The sequence below is a fragment of the Trichosurus vulpecula genome, chromosome 1 (assembly GCF_011100635.1).
Source record: "Trichosurus vulpecula isolate mTriVul1 chromosome 1, mTriVul1.pri, whole genome shotgun sequence".
Taxonomy (NCBI): domain Eukaryota; kingdom Metazoa; phylum Chordata; class Mammalia; order Diprotodontia; family Phalangeridae; genus Trichosurus; species Trichosurus vulpecula.
In genome coordinates, this window is record NC_050573.1 from 107,276,735 (window position 1) to 107,294,684 (window position 17,950).

At 41.7% G+C, this 17,950-nt stretch overlaps 1 protein-coding gene across 1 annotated transcript; it reads right to left on the reverse strand.

The window, feature by feature from the left end:
- Positions 1–438: 438 nt before the first annotated feature.
- LOC118834256 (gasdermin-C-like) lies at positions 439–16,291 on the reverse strand. The gene is made up of 6 exons (XM_036741725.1): positions 16,072–16,291; positions 14,033–14,219; positions 12,400–12,568; positions 8,182–8,287; positions 1,671–1,744; positions 439–678 (listed from the first exon to the last, which is right to left on the reverse strand). Exons 1-6 carry the CDS (start codon positions 16,289–16,291, stop codon positions 439–441), a joined length of 996 nt encoding a protein of 331 aa, XP_036597620.1.
- Between the last annotated feature and the right edge of the window lie 1,659 nt (positions 16,292–17,950).

Here is a 17,950-nt window from a genome sequence, read left to right on the forward strand (position 1 = left end):
CTGGATGAGTCTGGATCAGGGTGGGTTTAGCCTCACCCTTGAGTCACTCCACTCACTGAGTCACTCTGAAGGACTCTTGTAACCTATTTTAGGGCTCATTGGACCCATTTCCAATGATGACCCCCAAATCAAATGAGTTTTGCCCAAGTTCCTTGGACTGGGGATTATTTATACTTAGAAATGTATGTGCAAATATAGGGTGCAAGATATGAAGTATGAGTACCCCATCATTTACACATCATTTATGAGCCAGCCAATAGTTAAATGTAGCAAAGCAAATGAATCTAAGCTCAGCCCTATGGGGGCAGCTGTGGACTGTAGGGAATCCGAATAAGACCCATCTCAAGGTCGGGTGGTTCATTCTTGCTTGCGATTGCTGTCAGATTCCTCTTTCTCTTGCCAGGTCTAGTGGGAAACCTGGTAGTGCTAAGGAGGAGGTTAGTCCTCAGCTAGTGACAACAAGCATGAAAGAGCCCCATATAGTGCACACAGTAGATTTTTTTCATCTGGATCCCAGATGAGCAGTTGACCAGCCCTTTGTAGCTTGAGACCACATTCCTCTACCAGTCCTAGGGTAATGTCCAGGTCTTCTCCATGGAGGAGGGAGAGGAATTCCGGTTGGAGGAGGAAGAAACATTTGTGGAACTGATTGAAGTTTGCCTCCAGGATGCTTTTCACCTAGAATAAACAGGATTAGAAAGAACTGACCCTGGGTAGAGTTGTATATGGTTTGTTTCAAGGGGGTGACATCCTGTTATCTTCCTCACATACACATCACATGTATTATTGTTAGGTGTCGTAAAGCTTCAGTTATGTGTTATTATATTATTTCCTCTAATTGCATATTATATTATAATTATTATTATATCATATTATGTTATTATGTTACTATTATATTGTATTATAACATTTCCTCTCATTGCACCCTAATTTACAATGAGAAAGAAGGTAAGAATAAAAGAGAGTGAGATTTACACTAGTAATTTATAATTAGATCCCTACTCCTTTGTCCTTCTTCACCCAGCCCAGATCCATATCAAGATGACTAGGTACTAATTTTTCTCTCTCTCCTTTTGATCATCATTTAAAATCCATCCTCTATAGTTGAAATTTTTTTATAACTATTCTCTCAGGGGGTGAGATTCTGCAAAGCACTTTTCCTACTAAAGTAAAGGACTCATATAATAAAGCCTCAGTGTCAGAAGGGATTTATAACCCCACCTAGCACTGCTAATGTTTGAACAAGAATCCCTTCTATAACATCCCTAAGAGATGGAATCCATATTCTGTCTGAAGACCTCTGATAGAGAAACCTCACTATCACTTACAATCAGTCAATTTTCCCTTTGGATAGTTATAATTGTTCTCATCTTCAGTCCCAACATGGACTCACCTAAGAGGAGGCTGCAGGGAAACTAAGAAACTATTGCAGAAAGAATTTATATTACGCCCAAGCAGCATTTCTTGGAGGGATGGGCAGAAAAAGAGGAAAGTGATTCCTTAAAAGGCATCAGAAGAATCCTCTTCCCCCAATCCCCCCTCCCAACCCCAGTATTGCAGAAAACTACTATCTCTGATTTTTCTATCATAACCATGCCCTTATTCTTCCCTTTTCACAATTTCTCCTTCCCTTCCACCCCACATGTCAGGATCTTTCTGCACTTTCTTACCAGTTCCAGCTGCTGAGGTACGATCTTCTTCTCCAAGGACTGGGCAAGTAGATTATGTTGTGTGTCATTCAGAGCTAAGAACAGAGTAGGCATGACAAGGGGTCACCAATAAGGAATATACTTGTGTTTAAAGAGTCTCATATTCCCTTTCCCCCATGATTTTGTCATTACCAGATCCTCATACATTTGGTGAGAAGGGAATCCCAGGATAAATGCTTTCATTCATTCATAAAATATTAAAGTTGAAAGGGACTTCAGGGGTTGTCAACAAATCATCTCTCTTTTAATGAAATCAGATTGAAAACTCTTTGAAGGCAAGGAAAATGTTTTATTCATCTTATTGCAGGTGTGAGCTAGATTACAGCACCTTATGTTAGGTGTTTGACAAATATTTATTGATTGAAAAAATGAATTAGAGGAAGAGGGAATGAGTGAATGACGTGCCTGTAATCCGTGTTCTCTGGAATCCAAATAATGTGCATATATAAGTGACAAAAATAGTTGTAGAAAGGATTTAGAAATAAAATTGACCATGATGTTATAGGAAACATATTTTAGGGCAATGAAGGGAATCTCTGCAGAGACTCTGCCTCTGTAGGTTTCCTACTCCTCTAAAATCTGCCAACATTTTAATCCCCATACCTGCTAGGGCTCCAAGGATGTAGAGAAGTCCAGTTATGTAATTGTATTTTGGGGAGCCTGAGGGATCTTGCAAATTGCTTAGAATTTTGCTCCCAGGGCCTTCCATCTTCCCCCAAACTCCCGAATCCAAAACATGATCCAGCTTCAGGAGAAGAGGAAAAGGAAAGGTGATTTGTGGGTCTGGCACTGTATTCCTCTACTGCATCATCAGTGTTTCTTAATCTTCACCCACTATACTTCACAGCAATTTGTGTGGCACTGTTTGTGGGGATAGGGCTTGAGTAATCAGAGTTGAAGTCAATAGCCTCCATCAATATATGGGATACCTTACAGAGGTGGGGAACCTGTGGCCTCAAGGTCACATTTGGCCCTCTAGGTCCTCAAGTGCAGCTCTTTGACTGAACCTAAACTTCACAGAACAAATCCCCTTTGTTCTGTAAAACTTGGACTCAGTCAAAAGGCCACACCTGAGGACCTAGAAGGCCACATGGGGCCTCGAGGCCACAGGTTCTTTCCCTCCTACCTTATCTTATTCTCATGACACTTCCTCCACGTTATCGCCACCCCACCCCCATACATTTCTTGGACTCTAACACCCTTTGATCTGTCTTTCTGAATCCTTCATTCTTCATCTGGGGCCAGAGGGCTCCCTCACCATGTCCTCTAGGTCCTGGAGTGCAGTTCTGTTTCCCAGAAGGTCATGGAGAGCACAGAGCAAGGTGGTCCTCTGCTTGGCAGGCATACTAACGAACTCTGTCTTCTGAAAAGTCACCTCTTTCTGTAGACTTTGGAAATCTGTCACTAGGTAAACATATTGGTCAGAGAACTGACTTTTCATTTTAGGCCTGTCTATGATGAACATACCCTTCCTCAATGTGCCTTTTATTATAATCTTCCCTTTTTGTTGTAGTAAAGATATAAATATTGATACAAATATAGTTTATGGGATGGAATAATAGTGTTATAATGAGCCACTGCATGGAAAATAATAGTGTAAAGACATAGGAGTGAGAATATAGCACATTGTTCAGAGGAAGAAGATCAAGGTTCCTCCCAGCTCTAAATGACAGGAATGTGATCCCAGATCTACTAGAATAGCAGGGTCCCACAAGTATAAAGAAGTTCTGGATTAGCCCTGGAGAGAAAGACAGTGATTGTTCCAGATGTAAGGAAAGCAAAAGTTTAAATGGCTTGAGCTTATAGCAGTTAAATAGGGGGTAAGATTACTAAATTTATATTTAGGAACTTGTATTTCTCATAACATTTGCTCTACCAGGGATTTTATGCCATTTATAATCAGAAGTTAATACTAACATAATAAAGCATACATAGATTTTGCTGGCTATGCATACAATGGTAGTAAGAGATAAGAACTAAGTGGTACATTGTCTCCTTTTTCTCCCTCTCCAGCTCTGCTTCTGGGGTTCCTTGGATTCCTTCAAGTCTCTGCTAAAACGAACTTGGGCAAAAAGACTTTCTCAGTCCCCCTTAACACTGGCTAGTGATAATTTGTCCTATTGCAGGATAAATATCTTCTTTATACGTAATTGTCTGCATGTTGTTTCCCCCATAATATTGTGACCTCCTTGACAGTAGGTTCTGTGTTTTTTTTTTTTGCCTCTTCATGTATCCCTTGCATTTAGCACAGTGCCTGGCACGTAGTAAGCTCTGGATGACCATGCCCTTTCTCTGTCTCTGTCTCTTTTTCTTTCTCTTTTTTCTCTACCTTTCTCTCCATCTTTGTGTTTCTTTGTTTCTGTTACTATCCCTCTGTCCCTCTCTTTGTCTTGCTGCCTCTGTCTCTTTTCTCTGTCTCTCTCTCTGTCTCTGTATCTGTCTCTCTCTCTCTCTCTCTCTCTCTGTCTCCTTATTCTCTTTGTTACCAAAGATGTCTTCCTAGGTAGGGAAGTACTATTTTAGAAATTAGTGTTATAAACTATAAAACAAACTATATCAATAAAAATCAAAGTAAAAAAGAAAAATGATGCTATTTTCTTTACCCCAAACTTGGGCATTACCAACCCCTTACTCTTCAGCAGTTATTCCTATTTTGCTGCTTCCATCCAAGGCTTTGCTGTCTCTCCTCTATGACTATAAGGAAGATACAGAAGCTTGGGGTCCCTCTCCACTCTAACTTTCCTCCAGGCCATGCATAGACCACAAACCCAGCAAAGTCCAAGCAAACTTGAATTAGGAAAGTTAGAGATTTTGGTTTTTTCCTCTCAATACCCATTCCCACCAGGGAGAATATCCCCTAGGTCCCTTTGGACAGGTCCTAGTTAAGGGTCCTTTATATAGAGTAGTATATATGTATAGTCAGATCTGCTATACATATACATTCCTCAAAAACACCCTGCTATGCAGCATCACCCAATAAAAACTATAGGACGTATGAGAAAAATGGTGTTGGGGCATAATGCTGAAAAACTTCATGAGTGCCACATCAAAAGTAAGATAGATATCTAATAAAGTCAGTTAAAATACATAAAATAATGCCCTCAGCCTTGGGCTGCTACTTGGCCTGAGCCTTGAAATGAATGAGCCATTTGGGCAGGCCATGGCTCTGGGCTGGAGAACATGGAAGACATTGTTGGTAGTGGGGCAGACCAGCCCTCCTCTGCCTACAACTCCTATTGCACCAGAAGATAAAGAATCAATATAACATTTATACAATCAATATGGCATTTTACCCTGAAAAACAGAAAGTTTGCAGAGGGTGTCAGAAGGGTTGATCTTGAGAGTAATTGTAAATTAGTAGCAAACTCAAAATTCAAGTGATGCTGAAGATGATCTTGAATATATAAATCTTGGAATAAATTCACATTTTTGAAACCTGTTATAGCCAAACTGACTGGATGTTGGTTGGACTTGACTATTTTCCAGGTCAAATGAGAAACTAAATTCTGATGAGGACCTGAAAGCAGGGGGGCACCAAAGTCAACCAAAGGCAAGACATTCCTTAGCTCCCCTTCGTTTCCTACAGGTGGACTTGGACTGCATGTATGGAGTTCAACTTCAGCCTAGTAGCAAGAAGGAGCCATAAGGGAGGCATGAGTGTACAGTAAACTGATCCTCCTTTGTTGCAATCATAAGATCAGAGGATTCAGAACTGAAAGAAACATTAGATACACAGTCTCACGGACTGTCTTGCAGGTGAGCAAACTGAGGCTTAGAGAGCTAAGGTCACATGGATTGCAAATATCATTCAGATATATGTTTCTCCACCAAAGCCCTCCTCTGGTGGAACATCATGGCAGAGAGGTGACCCTGGTTTTTGTGGGTTGTTCTAGAGAGTAGAAGCTGCATCAAATTTGACAAAGCTGGAAAACCTAGTGAAAAACTAAGTGGTGTGTTGTCTGAGCAGTAGATGGACTTAGATCTGAAGAGGCTCATTACTAGGTGGTAAGTCACTATAGCATTGTTGGGTGGGTCACAACTATTTATGAATCTTTCTACTAGATAGGAATGTAGCATCCATGCTCATGAAATCATAGATTCTTTAAACATGATAAGTATGTGTTTACTAGGTATTGAATAAATAACAAATGTATCGCTGGACCTGAATAAATCTTGATCCTGGATCAAAGGGAAATCCAGTCATCTGGTTAGAAAGTAATATAGAGATTCATCTGGAAGGTTCTTCAGATGCCATCCAGGTCAATTATCTCATTTTGCAGTAGAAGAAACTGAGGCCCAGAGAGTTTAAGGGACTTTCCCAATATTATTCAGGGAATAAAGAGCAGAGTTGAGAAGTGAACCTAGAATCTTTTGATTTCAATCAGTAATCCTACACACCACACTGCCTCTTCTAATACATGCTGGATTATCTTGTAATCTGAGAAAAACACTTACAAATACCAGTATGCTATATATATTTATGTGACTACAGGAGACAGACACAAGTCCTTGGTTAAGGAATAAAAGGGAGGAAGTCTGTTGGAGTATTTCTGCAAAAAGCAGATATATCTATTTTCCATTTCCTCCAAATAATTCAGATTACTTACCTAATGTCCTTCCCTTTGCTCCACCTAATGTTATTCCCTTTACTTCAACTAGAAAGAGAGAAAACAAGATATCCAGAGTGAGACACTGAACCGTAACCTTTTACAATGCTTAGCCTGCCATCCATCAATGTCTCACTTTCTCCCTACCCACACAACACTCTAGACTCTCAGGAGCTTATTGATAGTAGATTCATCACTGTATTTGATCACAGAGCTTCACATTTTACAGACTTTTCTTGACTGTGTGGGGTAGAGTCATGGTCAATCAGCTGGACTAGGGGAACCAGAGAGAGTTTAGATAAGTCTTACCTACAAGCTCCTCACATTTCATTTGATATCCTTCCTCTGTGCTCCATGAAGGATCATCTGCAAATGGGGATAGAGGCTAGGTATCTATATATGAGACTCAAGCTCTAGTCAACATCCCCCTGCTCCCATCCAACTCACCACCCCACCCCATTCCATAACTGGAGAAGGAAAATCTTCCCATCATCCTTAGGGCCTGTAGCAGTGAGGTTTAGAAAGGATCTATTAAGCAATTGCTGGGCACCGGGGAGAGACTCGAAGGAGTCTCAGTGGCCCAGAGATAGTTAGCCTATTTGGAGAAACAACTCAAGATTCTCTTCCTCCATGGTCATCTTCATTTGGATTCAGGGGTTCAGGAGGGTCTCATAGGTGGGTGGGAAGAACCTCAAGTTATGTTACTCACCCATATTACTTTGGAAAGTTTTCTTGTCATCAAGGGTGTAAAGAATAGCTGGATGGGACCAGGAACCAGAAGAAAAGAATAATGGTTATTATTCATCCCCTGAGAGTTTTCCTCATTCCCTTGCTCCTTCTGGATCCCAGAGAGCACCACTACCTATCCTCTTCCATTGTTTAGATGACAATATAGCTTTTTTCCCCTAGATTCCCCCTCACTCTTTGAGGGGCAGATCAGGCTTTCTCCACTTCTTATGAATAGAACTTGCCTTATTTGTAGTTTATTACATAGTGTAGTAGGGGAAGGGACATCAAAAGAGTACCTAAGCCTTCTCCCACGGACCCAAGCTACCTTTTCTGCAACCTTTGCTTACTGTCAGTAATTCCATGGTTATAGATTATTCCTTTGGGAAGGATAGTGCTGGTTCTCTTAATCTGCTTTTAATGTTCATAAATTCCATGGTGAGTATATTAAAGAATTTGGGCATAAATTGGTTTCTTAGAAGTCTTTTTTCCTGGATGACAAGGTGACTTGAAGAGGGAGAAGGAAAGGATTTCAGTGCTTGGGGGCCTAAGGAGGGCAGGTCTGAGGGGATGAGAGGGGGATCTGGATACACAGGGTATACCACTGGGTCCTTAGGCACCTGAGAGATACCTAAAGAGTAGAGGGGATTGGGAAGAAAGGCGGAAAGTGAAACTTAGTTTATTTGGTTATTTCCTGATTTCTGGGGGATATCTCCAAGTGGATCACTCAGCCTTTTACTCTCTGTGGTCATCCCAATGGTCCAGGAAGACATCCCTCAACCTCCATGGACTCATCCAGTATTCCTTGTGTGGAGATATAGGGAAGGATGTGTAGACCCTGTTATTATTCTCAGTCTCTTCCTTTCCTATTACCCTCCTTCCTGACGCACAGCCAGGCCTAACACTGAAAAGTTCACAGATTTAGAGAAGAGAGGGATCTTTGAATCCCTGTAGTCCAACCTCCTCAGATTACAAGTGAGGAAACAGCCAGTGATGTTAAGGGACTTGACCAATGTCACAGTCAAAATCAGTGTCAGAGACAGAATTTGAACTCAGGACCTTTAGCTCTAGAGCCAATTCACTTTCCACTCTGTCATCACACTTTGTTTTATCTTCTCCATTTTCAGAACTCAACTTACCCCATTCCTTCTCCTTGATAAGAAGCTTCACTGTCCTATAAGCCAGGATGCTGCCTGGAGGGATAGATAATGACTTCTTGGTGCTTATGTGGCCTTGGCCTTGGCTCTGTGCAGGGAAAATGCAACCCATAAGGAAACTAAGACTCTGGGTCTGAGGACTTCTTGGTAAAAGTCCAAGGATTTCTTTTGGAGTGAGGGAGGCAGCAGTCATATCCAAGACAAAGGAAGAGAGGTGAGAGTGTGATAAGAGCCATTGGCACACTCCCACCTGCTCCCAAGCCAAGGTGGTGATAGGGGGCTAAGAGGAGCTGGAAACAATCCATTCGTTTCATGGGGCATTGAGAAAAGGGATGGAGTGGGAGGTTTGAGTGGGTACAGAGTGTGTGTGTGGAGGGTGCTAGGGACAATTCATAGAGCACTTATGAATTACTATTAGAGTTATAGAAGACCTTAAAGATTATGTAGTATAACATTGTCATTTTAAATAAGAGGAAACTAAGGCCTGGAGAGGGAGAATAACTTAGGCAAGGTCACATAGTTAATTGTAAGAGCTAGGACTTGAATCCAGGTCTCCTGATTCTTGGCTGTATGAAAAATCCAAATACTTTGAATTGTAGCAATTGGCACTTCCCAAGAGCACTGTGTTGGCCTGGACCTAGCCAACTATCCTGTGTCCTCCCAGCTCCTGTTCCATAGTGCCCTGTGTCAGCCTCAGATCCAGGCCTCAAGGTCTCTGCCCCCGTCTTTGTCCCAGGGAGTCCTCTAGTGATCCAGGGGCCATTCCCAGGCCAAACCCACCTCGAATTGCCAGCCTCTATTTTCTGTCTAGATTTCTGCAAGTTGTACCTTTGCCTAGTCTGGCCTTCTGAGCCTCATAGGATTTGGTACGACCACCTGTCACAAATTAAGTGAGGGCTCTGAACAATGTAATTGCCTGCCTGCCTGCCTGCCTGCCTGCCTTGCTGGACTTCTCTCCAGTCACTGATAATCTGCCTGAAGTCATTCCTTAAAAGTTAGCATCCACCTACTTCCCATTGTACTCTCAACATCCCAGTGATTCTGAATCCAATGCTGTCATTGTCCAAAAACTGTTCCCTATCCTTCAGTACCTCTTTCCTTGCCCTTAAACTCTACTCCCTCAATGCCCCACTTTGCTCTCTGGAATGAATGACCCATAGTTAACAGACTTGCTTTCTTCATTCACATTTTCTCTCATACATTTTCCTCTTCTCCACTCACACAGCTGCCACATTGTAAAGGCTCTTAGCACCTCAAGTATAGATTATTTCAAAAACCTGCTGATTGGTTTTTTTTTGGTTAAAGTCTCTAATTATGTCTACTCTCCTGTGAGCTGCCAAAATGATCTTCCTAAAGTGCAGGTCTCACCATATTATTCCCCTACTCAGTAAATTTTCATGGTTCTCTATTACTTCTAGGAACAAATATAACATCCTTATTCAGCTTTTAAAGTCCTTCACAAAATGGTCCCTTTCTACCTTCCTTGTCTTCTCTCACTTTCCTTCCTTCCACATACTCTAAGATACATTGACACTGGCCTTCATGCTTTTTCTAGCACAAGATACACTATCTGCTGATGCCATGCCTTCCACTGGCTCTATCTCATGCCTAGAATGCTCCCCCTCCTCATCTCTGCCTCCTGGCTTCCTCTGCTCCCTTCACGTCTCAGTTTAAATATTAATCTCTGCAGAAATGCTTTTCCAGTCCCCCACAATTCTAGCATCTTCCCTCTGGCATTACCTTCAATTTACATTGACTATGAAGGTATGTTTAGCTCAGTGAATAAAGCTTTGGGCCTGGAGTCAGGAAGACTTAAATTCAAATCCAGCCTTAGAAACTTACTAGCTTTGTGATGGTGGGTAAGTCACTCACTCTCTTTTTCCTCAGTTTCCTCAACTGTCAATGTGATAATAATAGCACCTACCTTGTAGTATTGTTGTGAGGATCAGATGATATAATATTTATGAAGTGCTTAGCGCAATGCTTGGCACATAGTAGGTACTTAATAAATACGATTCTCTTCCTATGTAGCTTGTTTGAATGTATTTATTTGCATTTTGTCACCTTTGACTGTGAGCTTATTGAGGCTAGGATATTAAATTTTTTTTTTTGCTATGAATATCCAGAAAAAGAATTATGGAGTCAAATGCAGATTGAGGCAAACTATTTGCTCTCTTTTTTCCTTCTTTTTTGGTTTTGTTTCTCCTTCCTCATGATTCATTCCATTGGTTATAATTCTTCTTTACAACTGGACTATTATGTAAATAAGTTCATTGTGAAGGCATACGAAGAACCTATATTGGATTACATGCCATCTTGGGGGGGAAGGGGGAGCAGAGGGAGGGAGAGAAAATTTGGAACCCTAAAACTTGTGGAATTGAATGTTGTAAACTAAAAATAAAAAAAATTATAAAAAAGTTTTTATATCCCCAATGCTTAAAATCCCAGGGTTTGGCTCATAGTTAGTGTTTAATAAATACCTGTTGATAGGCAATTCTCAATTATTTACATTTCCACCACCAATTTTTGCTTCTCCATAACAAGGGTATTTTTTTCCACATTTCTTTATATTCCTGGTGCTTAAAGGCACAGGGTCTGGCTCATAAATACTCAATAAATTGGCAATTCTGAATTATTCACATTTCCATTCCCTTTTGCTTCTCTATAACAACATTTTTAAAAAGGTTGGCTTCTCACTATCCTGACCTTGTGCACACTTACCCCTTCTCATAAATTGGTGTGTACTTAGTGAATGATAAACAGTTTTAATATCGAGATTATATCTAAAACCCAAGTTAGTTTATAGAAATAGTTATTCCTTTACCCCATTGTGCTGAAAATCTCATGAGTACAAAGAAGCCAACACAAGATTCATACTCAGATTCTTGGTCTCCACATCTAGCGCTCTTCCCTCTAAACTTTTGTTGCCTCTCTTGGACCGCCTGGAATTCTGTGTTGTTGTAATTTTAAAATTTAATTGAATTTCTTAGCTCCTATACTTCTGCACCAATCAGACTGCTGGAATGACTTGGACACAGCTTATGTCCCGAGCTTGTCGATTAGATTCAGGATTAGTGAATGGTTGACTTGAGCATGGGGTATATGTTTGAGGACTAAGAAAGGTGGCCTTGTCATAAGGACCACTTATATTTATGTAGCTCTTTCAGGTTCCAAAGAAAACATTTTCCTCCTAATGTGTTGGGTAGTTAATATTTACTCTGAGAACCTCAGTACATCACAAACTCTCTGAACTTCAGTTTTTCTATCTGTGAAATGAGGACAATATTTTTACTGTTCGCCTCATAGGGTGTTTGTAAGGAACATCCTTTGTAAACATCAAATTTACAGAAGTGTGACTTGTTACACAAAGGTAATTATACTTATTTTGTAGGTGAAGAAATTGAGACTCAGGGAAATTAAATGATTTGCTCCGGGTCACTCAACGAGTAAGTGGGAGCACCAGGATTTGGCTCCAGGTTCCCTGACTTCAAATGTAGGGCCTGTCTCATCAAAGCATGCTGCCGTGACTTTTGTGATCTCTTGGAACTACTGAGCCTCTTCATGCTGGCCCATACCTTGATCCCAGGGAGGACTGACATTGCCTGCAGGTAACAAAAATGTCCTTCATCAGAGTTGATAATGAGCTGAAATGCAGTGGGAAAATTAGGGGCCTGGAGTCACAGAGACCCACATTTGAACATCAGATGTTCAAACATTTACTGAGACCTAGGACCAAACTTCTCAGAATCACAGTTTCCTCACAGGTAAAATTGACAGTCATGGATCATAGAATGAGAGCTGCAAGAGATCTTATAAAACAGTTAGTCCAAAGGCTTCATTTTACAGATGAGGAAACTGAGGCACATAGAAGTTAAATCATTTATAATTGAGATAAAAGCCCAGATATTACCTACCTCACAGGGTTGTTAAAGTACTATACAAAGATGAGGTTCCATAATTGGGGGTATTTCTTTCAATGCAGAGAACAGAGGAATTGTAGCCTCTTTTATATACATACACCCATACACATACACACATATCTATATATCTATATTTGTATCTATACATATTCTGGTCTCATTCTGGATACAGTGCTACCCACCCAGAATGGGGCTCTCTAGATTTGAGGTCAATATTAACTAAGGCAGGCTAGTTGCTTCCTCTCTGTTCTCATCCCTTCAGCCTGGTCAGGGTTTGTACCTTGACATTTGACGTTCCAAGGAAGGAAATTTTCCCATCACTCTCCATATTGCTGATGCTGTTGATAATGGTATCGTTCAGGACTTCCACAGCCTCTGTCACCACATACAGATCTTCCCCTCGGCTCCAACACTCCCAAAGGAAAGAATGCTCTGGATTCAACAGTTTCCTGGGGGATATAAGTGAGAAAGATGAGGGGTAGATGTGGAGAAGGGTTCTTCTTTGCTCATTTTGGGACATTCTTTTCCTTAGGGCCTTGTAGAAGGTATGTTCAGTTTGAACCTTTGTAATGCCTAGGTCTCAAGGTGTGAGTTAGAGAAAGGATTCATGGTCATTGGACACGAGACTTTTAGTGATATTGGGAGACAATTAAGGAAATAGACCAGTTCTAACCTCCACAATATCTAGATATTGCCCTGCCACTTAGTGGCATAACTGGTCCTAGATATCCATGATTCAGGTGGCATCCTGTATTGTGTGGTTTGAAAGACAGCAGAAGGACCCCATTACAAAAACATCTCTCCCGTGTCACCTCTGGGATTTGCACTGGCTGTCACTGTGAGCTACATGATTGTATGTGTAGGAAACCTTTGGCAAGTACCAAGCACACATCTGGTGAGCTAACACACTCCTCCACATACATCTCTGAAAGAGTGAGACATAAAGCAGGTTAATTTTATTGAGGAAAAAGGGGGTAAAGGCAACTCAAGTAGAGGGTAATTGTAGATAGTACTGAGTAGCAAAGAAGATGGGGGTATGAGTAATGGAGGTTTTGTGTTGGGGTGGACATGGAGGACAGACTTTCAATAATTTTTAATTTGGGGAGTTAACTCAGATCCCATTCATGGCCCAGTAGGCACAGTGTCACATTAGAGGCAGTCTCACATCATGGAAAATATCCTGGTTTTAGAGTCAGAAGACCAGATTCTAGTTCTTCTCTGACACTCACTGGCCATGTGACCCTGCTCCAGCAATCCAACCTCTCTAAGCCTCAGTGTCCTCATCTGAAAAATTCAAATGATAATATTTAGAACACTTGCCACACAAAGTTGTTGTAAGAAAAGGGTCTTGAAAAGATCCTTCAACCCCTTTGTAAGCGTAAACTAGGCTACAACTGCCACTTTAAAGGTGTATAACATATACTAAGAATAACCCACATTTCCTTAGTGCGTTGGGATTATGCTTTCAGCACTATGAGGTAGGTTGTGTAGATCTTATTACCCTCACTTTACAGATGAGGAAACTGAGGCTCATTGAGGTTAATTGCTTTGCCCATGGTTACACAGCTGATTATAACAGATCACAACCCACTTATTGGTTCACAGATTTATAGCTGGAGTTAAACAATGTTAGATCTTAGATTTGAATCCAAGTTTTCTAACTTCAGGTCCTGTGCTCCCCTTCCCACAAAGGGAAGAGACAGCAGTGGCTGCTGAAAAGCTCCAAAGGAGGCTTTTACCACTTTTTTGACCCCTTACCACAGTAAACTGGAGATTATTAATATGACGTGGGTTAGTTCCAATGGGAAAAAAAACCCTTGGATGCCTGCCTATTAAGGTCTCTTCCCATCTCTCAGGACCAATGAGAAGTTCTCTGGGATCTAATCTCTACCCCTTCTGTCTATGGGCCTCACCTATTCTTCTGCAGAGTTGTCCATGTGGCATGGGGGACAGTAAGAGTCTGCATCTTCAGGGAGGAGCCATGGGACAACATGGCCCCACCAGACACCTCTACATTTAGTCCTGTATCCACATCCACACCAGCCTTCAGCTGCCCATCCACTTTGTCAGAGAAGCAAAAGGGTCCTTTATGGGTCAGTTCTGGATGAGAGAGAAAAACAGAGGCCTGGGATTATGCTGAGAGCTAATAAGTCCTCAAATAGGTGGCAGAGTGGGCATGACCCAGGCTAGGGCCAACCCTAGCCTATATTGGAAAGTAGATGATGTTGAGACCATAGGTTTATGTAATCATAACTTTACAGCTGGTAGGGAAATAAGCACCTTATCTAAGTCCTTCATACTACAGAAAGGGAAACTGAGGCTCAAGAGATGAAATGACTTGCCCAGTGTCACCCAAGAAGTAAATGTACCTTTCACTTGTAAACCATGTGATTTGGGGCAAGCTGTTTCATACTCCATACCTGGACGGGATTCTGTTCTTCATCCCATAGACATCTTTGAAAGTCCCTTCCTTTGTTTAAGGCCCAACTATAGGCTCATGTCCTCTATAAAGGCAGTTCTATCTCCCCTTCATGCCATCACTCCTTCAAGACAGAAATCCTAGACTCAGAACATCTTAGTTGGAAGGGATCCCATTTGTGATCAGTGGCTCCCCTGTAACATCTCCAGTACCGGTCATTGAAGCCTTCCAGTGATGGCCAACTCAGTATCAATCAATCAGTCCCTCAACAGAGATTCATTAAGAGACTGCTCTGTCACAGATACTAGGCTGGGTGCCCAGATAAAAATGAAGCCATCTCTCCTTAGGCAGCATGTTCCATTTTATTTCTTTGTATTCCCATTACCTAGGACAGTGAACTGCAAATGCATAAAGGCATGTTTGTCGCATTAAATTTAAATTGTGGATATGTATGTGCTTCTCCTTTTTATTAGTCCATAAATTCCTTGAGATCAGGGACAATATGCTATCTCTCTTTGTATCCTCAGCTCCAAGCATCAGACCTGTCACAAACCAGGCCCCAAATAAATCTATCTATCTTCAGCTGAATTGAATCTATTTCTCTTTCTTTCCTATTCAACTTATCAAGACCTCCCCTTGACTAAAAGGGCTTTGATAAAATGATGGAAGTTGGAGGATAAATTTTATGAATAATTATTTGTTCATTGAATATTTATTAATAATAATGGCTAACATTTATATAGCAACAACTCCATGCCACCAAGCTAGGTGGCACAGTAGATAGTGCCAGGCCTGAAGTCAGGAAGACATCTTCCTGAGTTCAAATCTGGCCTCAGACACTCACTAGCTGTGTGACCCTGGGCAAGTCAATTGATCCTGTTTGCCTCAGTTTTTTCATCTGTAAAATGACCTGGAGAAGGAAATGGGAAACTACTGTTGTATCTTTTCCAAGAAAGCCCCAAAATGGGGTTATAAAGAGTCAAACGCAAATGAAAAATGACCGAATGACAACTCTATGCCAGGCACTGTGCTGAAAGTCTCACAAGTATTACCTCATTTTATCCTCACAATAACCCTAGGAGGCAGGTGCAATTATTACCCTCTTTTTACAGTTGAGGAAACTGAGGCAACAGAGGTTCTGAGTCTGAGGATTAAGTGAAGTGTTTGAGACTGGATTTGAACTCAAGCCTTCCTGACTCCAGGCCTAGTACTCTGTCCACCACAAAGTTGCTTAAGTATCTACTATGTGCAGACTACCAATCTGGAGGCTGGGGAGGGACACTAGATAAATGGGTTATTCCATCTGGCAGTGTTTTAACTCAGGGGAATGAACTCAAGGAAATGGGGAAGTTTTACAAGTCAGTGACAAACAGCGAAGAAATTCTTTTGGGAGAGACCTCGAGGGTGAGCCCTGATGTGAATATCAAGTGTGTTTGTAGTTCAGAACCTCTAGTGTCACTGCCAGGCACACCTGCAGTTACCCTTTGTGGTTTACCTCCTCCCGCTTTGTCCCATGCCCCAGACAAACTGTACCTGGGTCTGTGGAACTTGGATCCAGAATATCCAGGAGTGAGAAATCAGTGGGAATTGGAGGCTTTTCCCAAAAACAGCTAAGGATATTCCTCGTCTTCTTCCTCAACAGACAGAAAGGGCGGAATTGGGTAGAGTTGTGGCAGCTGGTGACAGGTTTCAAGTCCTTTTTACCTAGCTCTTTGACCACCTTCTTGGCCTCTCGCTCAAACAGGGAGGGCATATTCCTAAGGGGCCAAAGGAGAAAGGGAAGATTAATGCTTCCTCTCTCCCAGTCTTACAGCTCACCTGACACCTCTCTTCTGTGAGGACTGAGGGTCTACATCAAGCAGGAGTGAGCGTGGTCCAGGGCTCAGTATAGAAATCAGCTGGTCTCATGTATTATTTCATGAATGCTCAATAAGAGAATGCTACAACTGCATGGCAGCTTATTTGATAGATGAGGTGATTAGAGTCCGGAGAAGGGATGGCACTTGACCATTGTTGTTGCTGTCGTTGGTCATTTTTGGTTCTCAAAGAGGACCCATGGCATCTTGAGGGTGGTGCCTTGACTTCCACATGAATTGGATTCAAGTGAGGTTGAGCTGCTCACAGTCATCAGCCTCACTCTCTTCTCCAGAGGTACACAAGTCCAGGGACAGGCAAAAAGTCAAGACCACACTTGCCCATACAGAGCCAGTGCAAGATCTTGGCCTTACACCAGTGTCTTCGGACATCATGCCTTGTTTTTGTTCCACCATGCTATAATTCTTCTGGCACAACTATGCTCTGTTTGTTATCAGAGCCGTTTTCTGAGTGAGAGACCTGAGCCTAACAGCCATCTAACAACAAAGCCCTTTCTGGGTGGAGTGTAGCAGGGAAAGACCCAGTCATAGAGTCAGGAAGACACAGAGTCAAGTCTACCTCTGACTGGAATGGCTGTGTGAGTTTGGGGTAGTCACTTTACCTTTTGGAGCCTCAGGAAAATCTCTAAGTCTAAAAGTGGCAACTCATCTGCCTAGCTAAATTGGCAAAGGGGGTTTCCTCACTTGGAGTTCCTCTAACAGTGAAAGTCTGGACCCAAGCAAAACTCAAAAGACAATTTCAAAGACTCAGAAAACAAATATTTAGGTAATGAGAATCCTCTGTACATATGGTGGTGTAACAGTAATGTTGCTTGCAGCTACTGTGGCTAAGACCAACAACACCAGCACACAGAAGGGCTGCCAGCACAGATTCTTTGATCGGCTTTTCTAAGGAAAGCAACTTTAATTGGTTAACAATATTACTTTAGCTAAACACACATGTATCATTGGCTTAATTCAGGGGGAAAAGCAGCACCCTGAATTTCAGAGAGAATACAAACAGAAATTACAAGCATACACTATAAACAGATCAACAGACAGATTTCTGTCTGACCAAATCACAATAGTTGTCAGAGAAGCCCCAACATCTGGGTTTTTCCAAAGCCAAGGGGGGCTGCTTGAATGGCTACCCAGAGTCTCATCACCAACACTCTTTCAATGAGTGTGCCCCCAAAGGCAAAAAGCTAAACTCTGATCTTATATACAAGACTCAGGGTCAAAGAGCATCACAACCATGTGACTCAAATTCATGTCAACTAGGCCATCCCTTGATGTAAGCAGGTCCTGAAAGACTCCTGATTCCATTAAAGATTCCTTAGTGCTGAGGGGCACTCCAAAACCAAGGCAACAAAAAGTTCTCTTTTCTTGTCATTACATCTGAAAGGCAAGACTCATCAAAGGTACTTGATTACCTCAGCATTCCAAAAGAGAAAACAACAAAAAAGTCCCACCTCAATTGCCGTAACAGGTGGTTTGAGATTTCCAAATTACTTCATTTGGCGTATCAACTCCTTTAATCCTGACAGCAACCCAGACAG

Bases quoted from the DNA above. Each gene is read 5' to 3' on its own strand.
- LOC118834256 (XM_036741725.1), bottom strand. From the start codon at position 16,291: ATGCCCTCCCTGTTTGAGCGAGAGGCCAAGAAGGTGGTCAAAGAGCTA. The intron at 14,220-16,071 runs GTACAGTTTGTC...TCTCTCATCCAG, and splicing joins TCCAAGTTCCACAGACCCAG to AACTGACCCATAAAGGACCC. The intron at 679-1,670 runs GTAAGAAAGTGC...TGTTTATTCTAG, and splicing joins TACCTCAGCAGCTGGAACTG to GTGAAAAGCATCCTGGAGGC.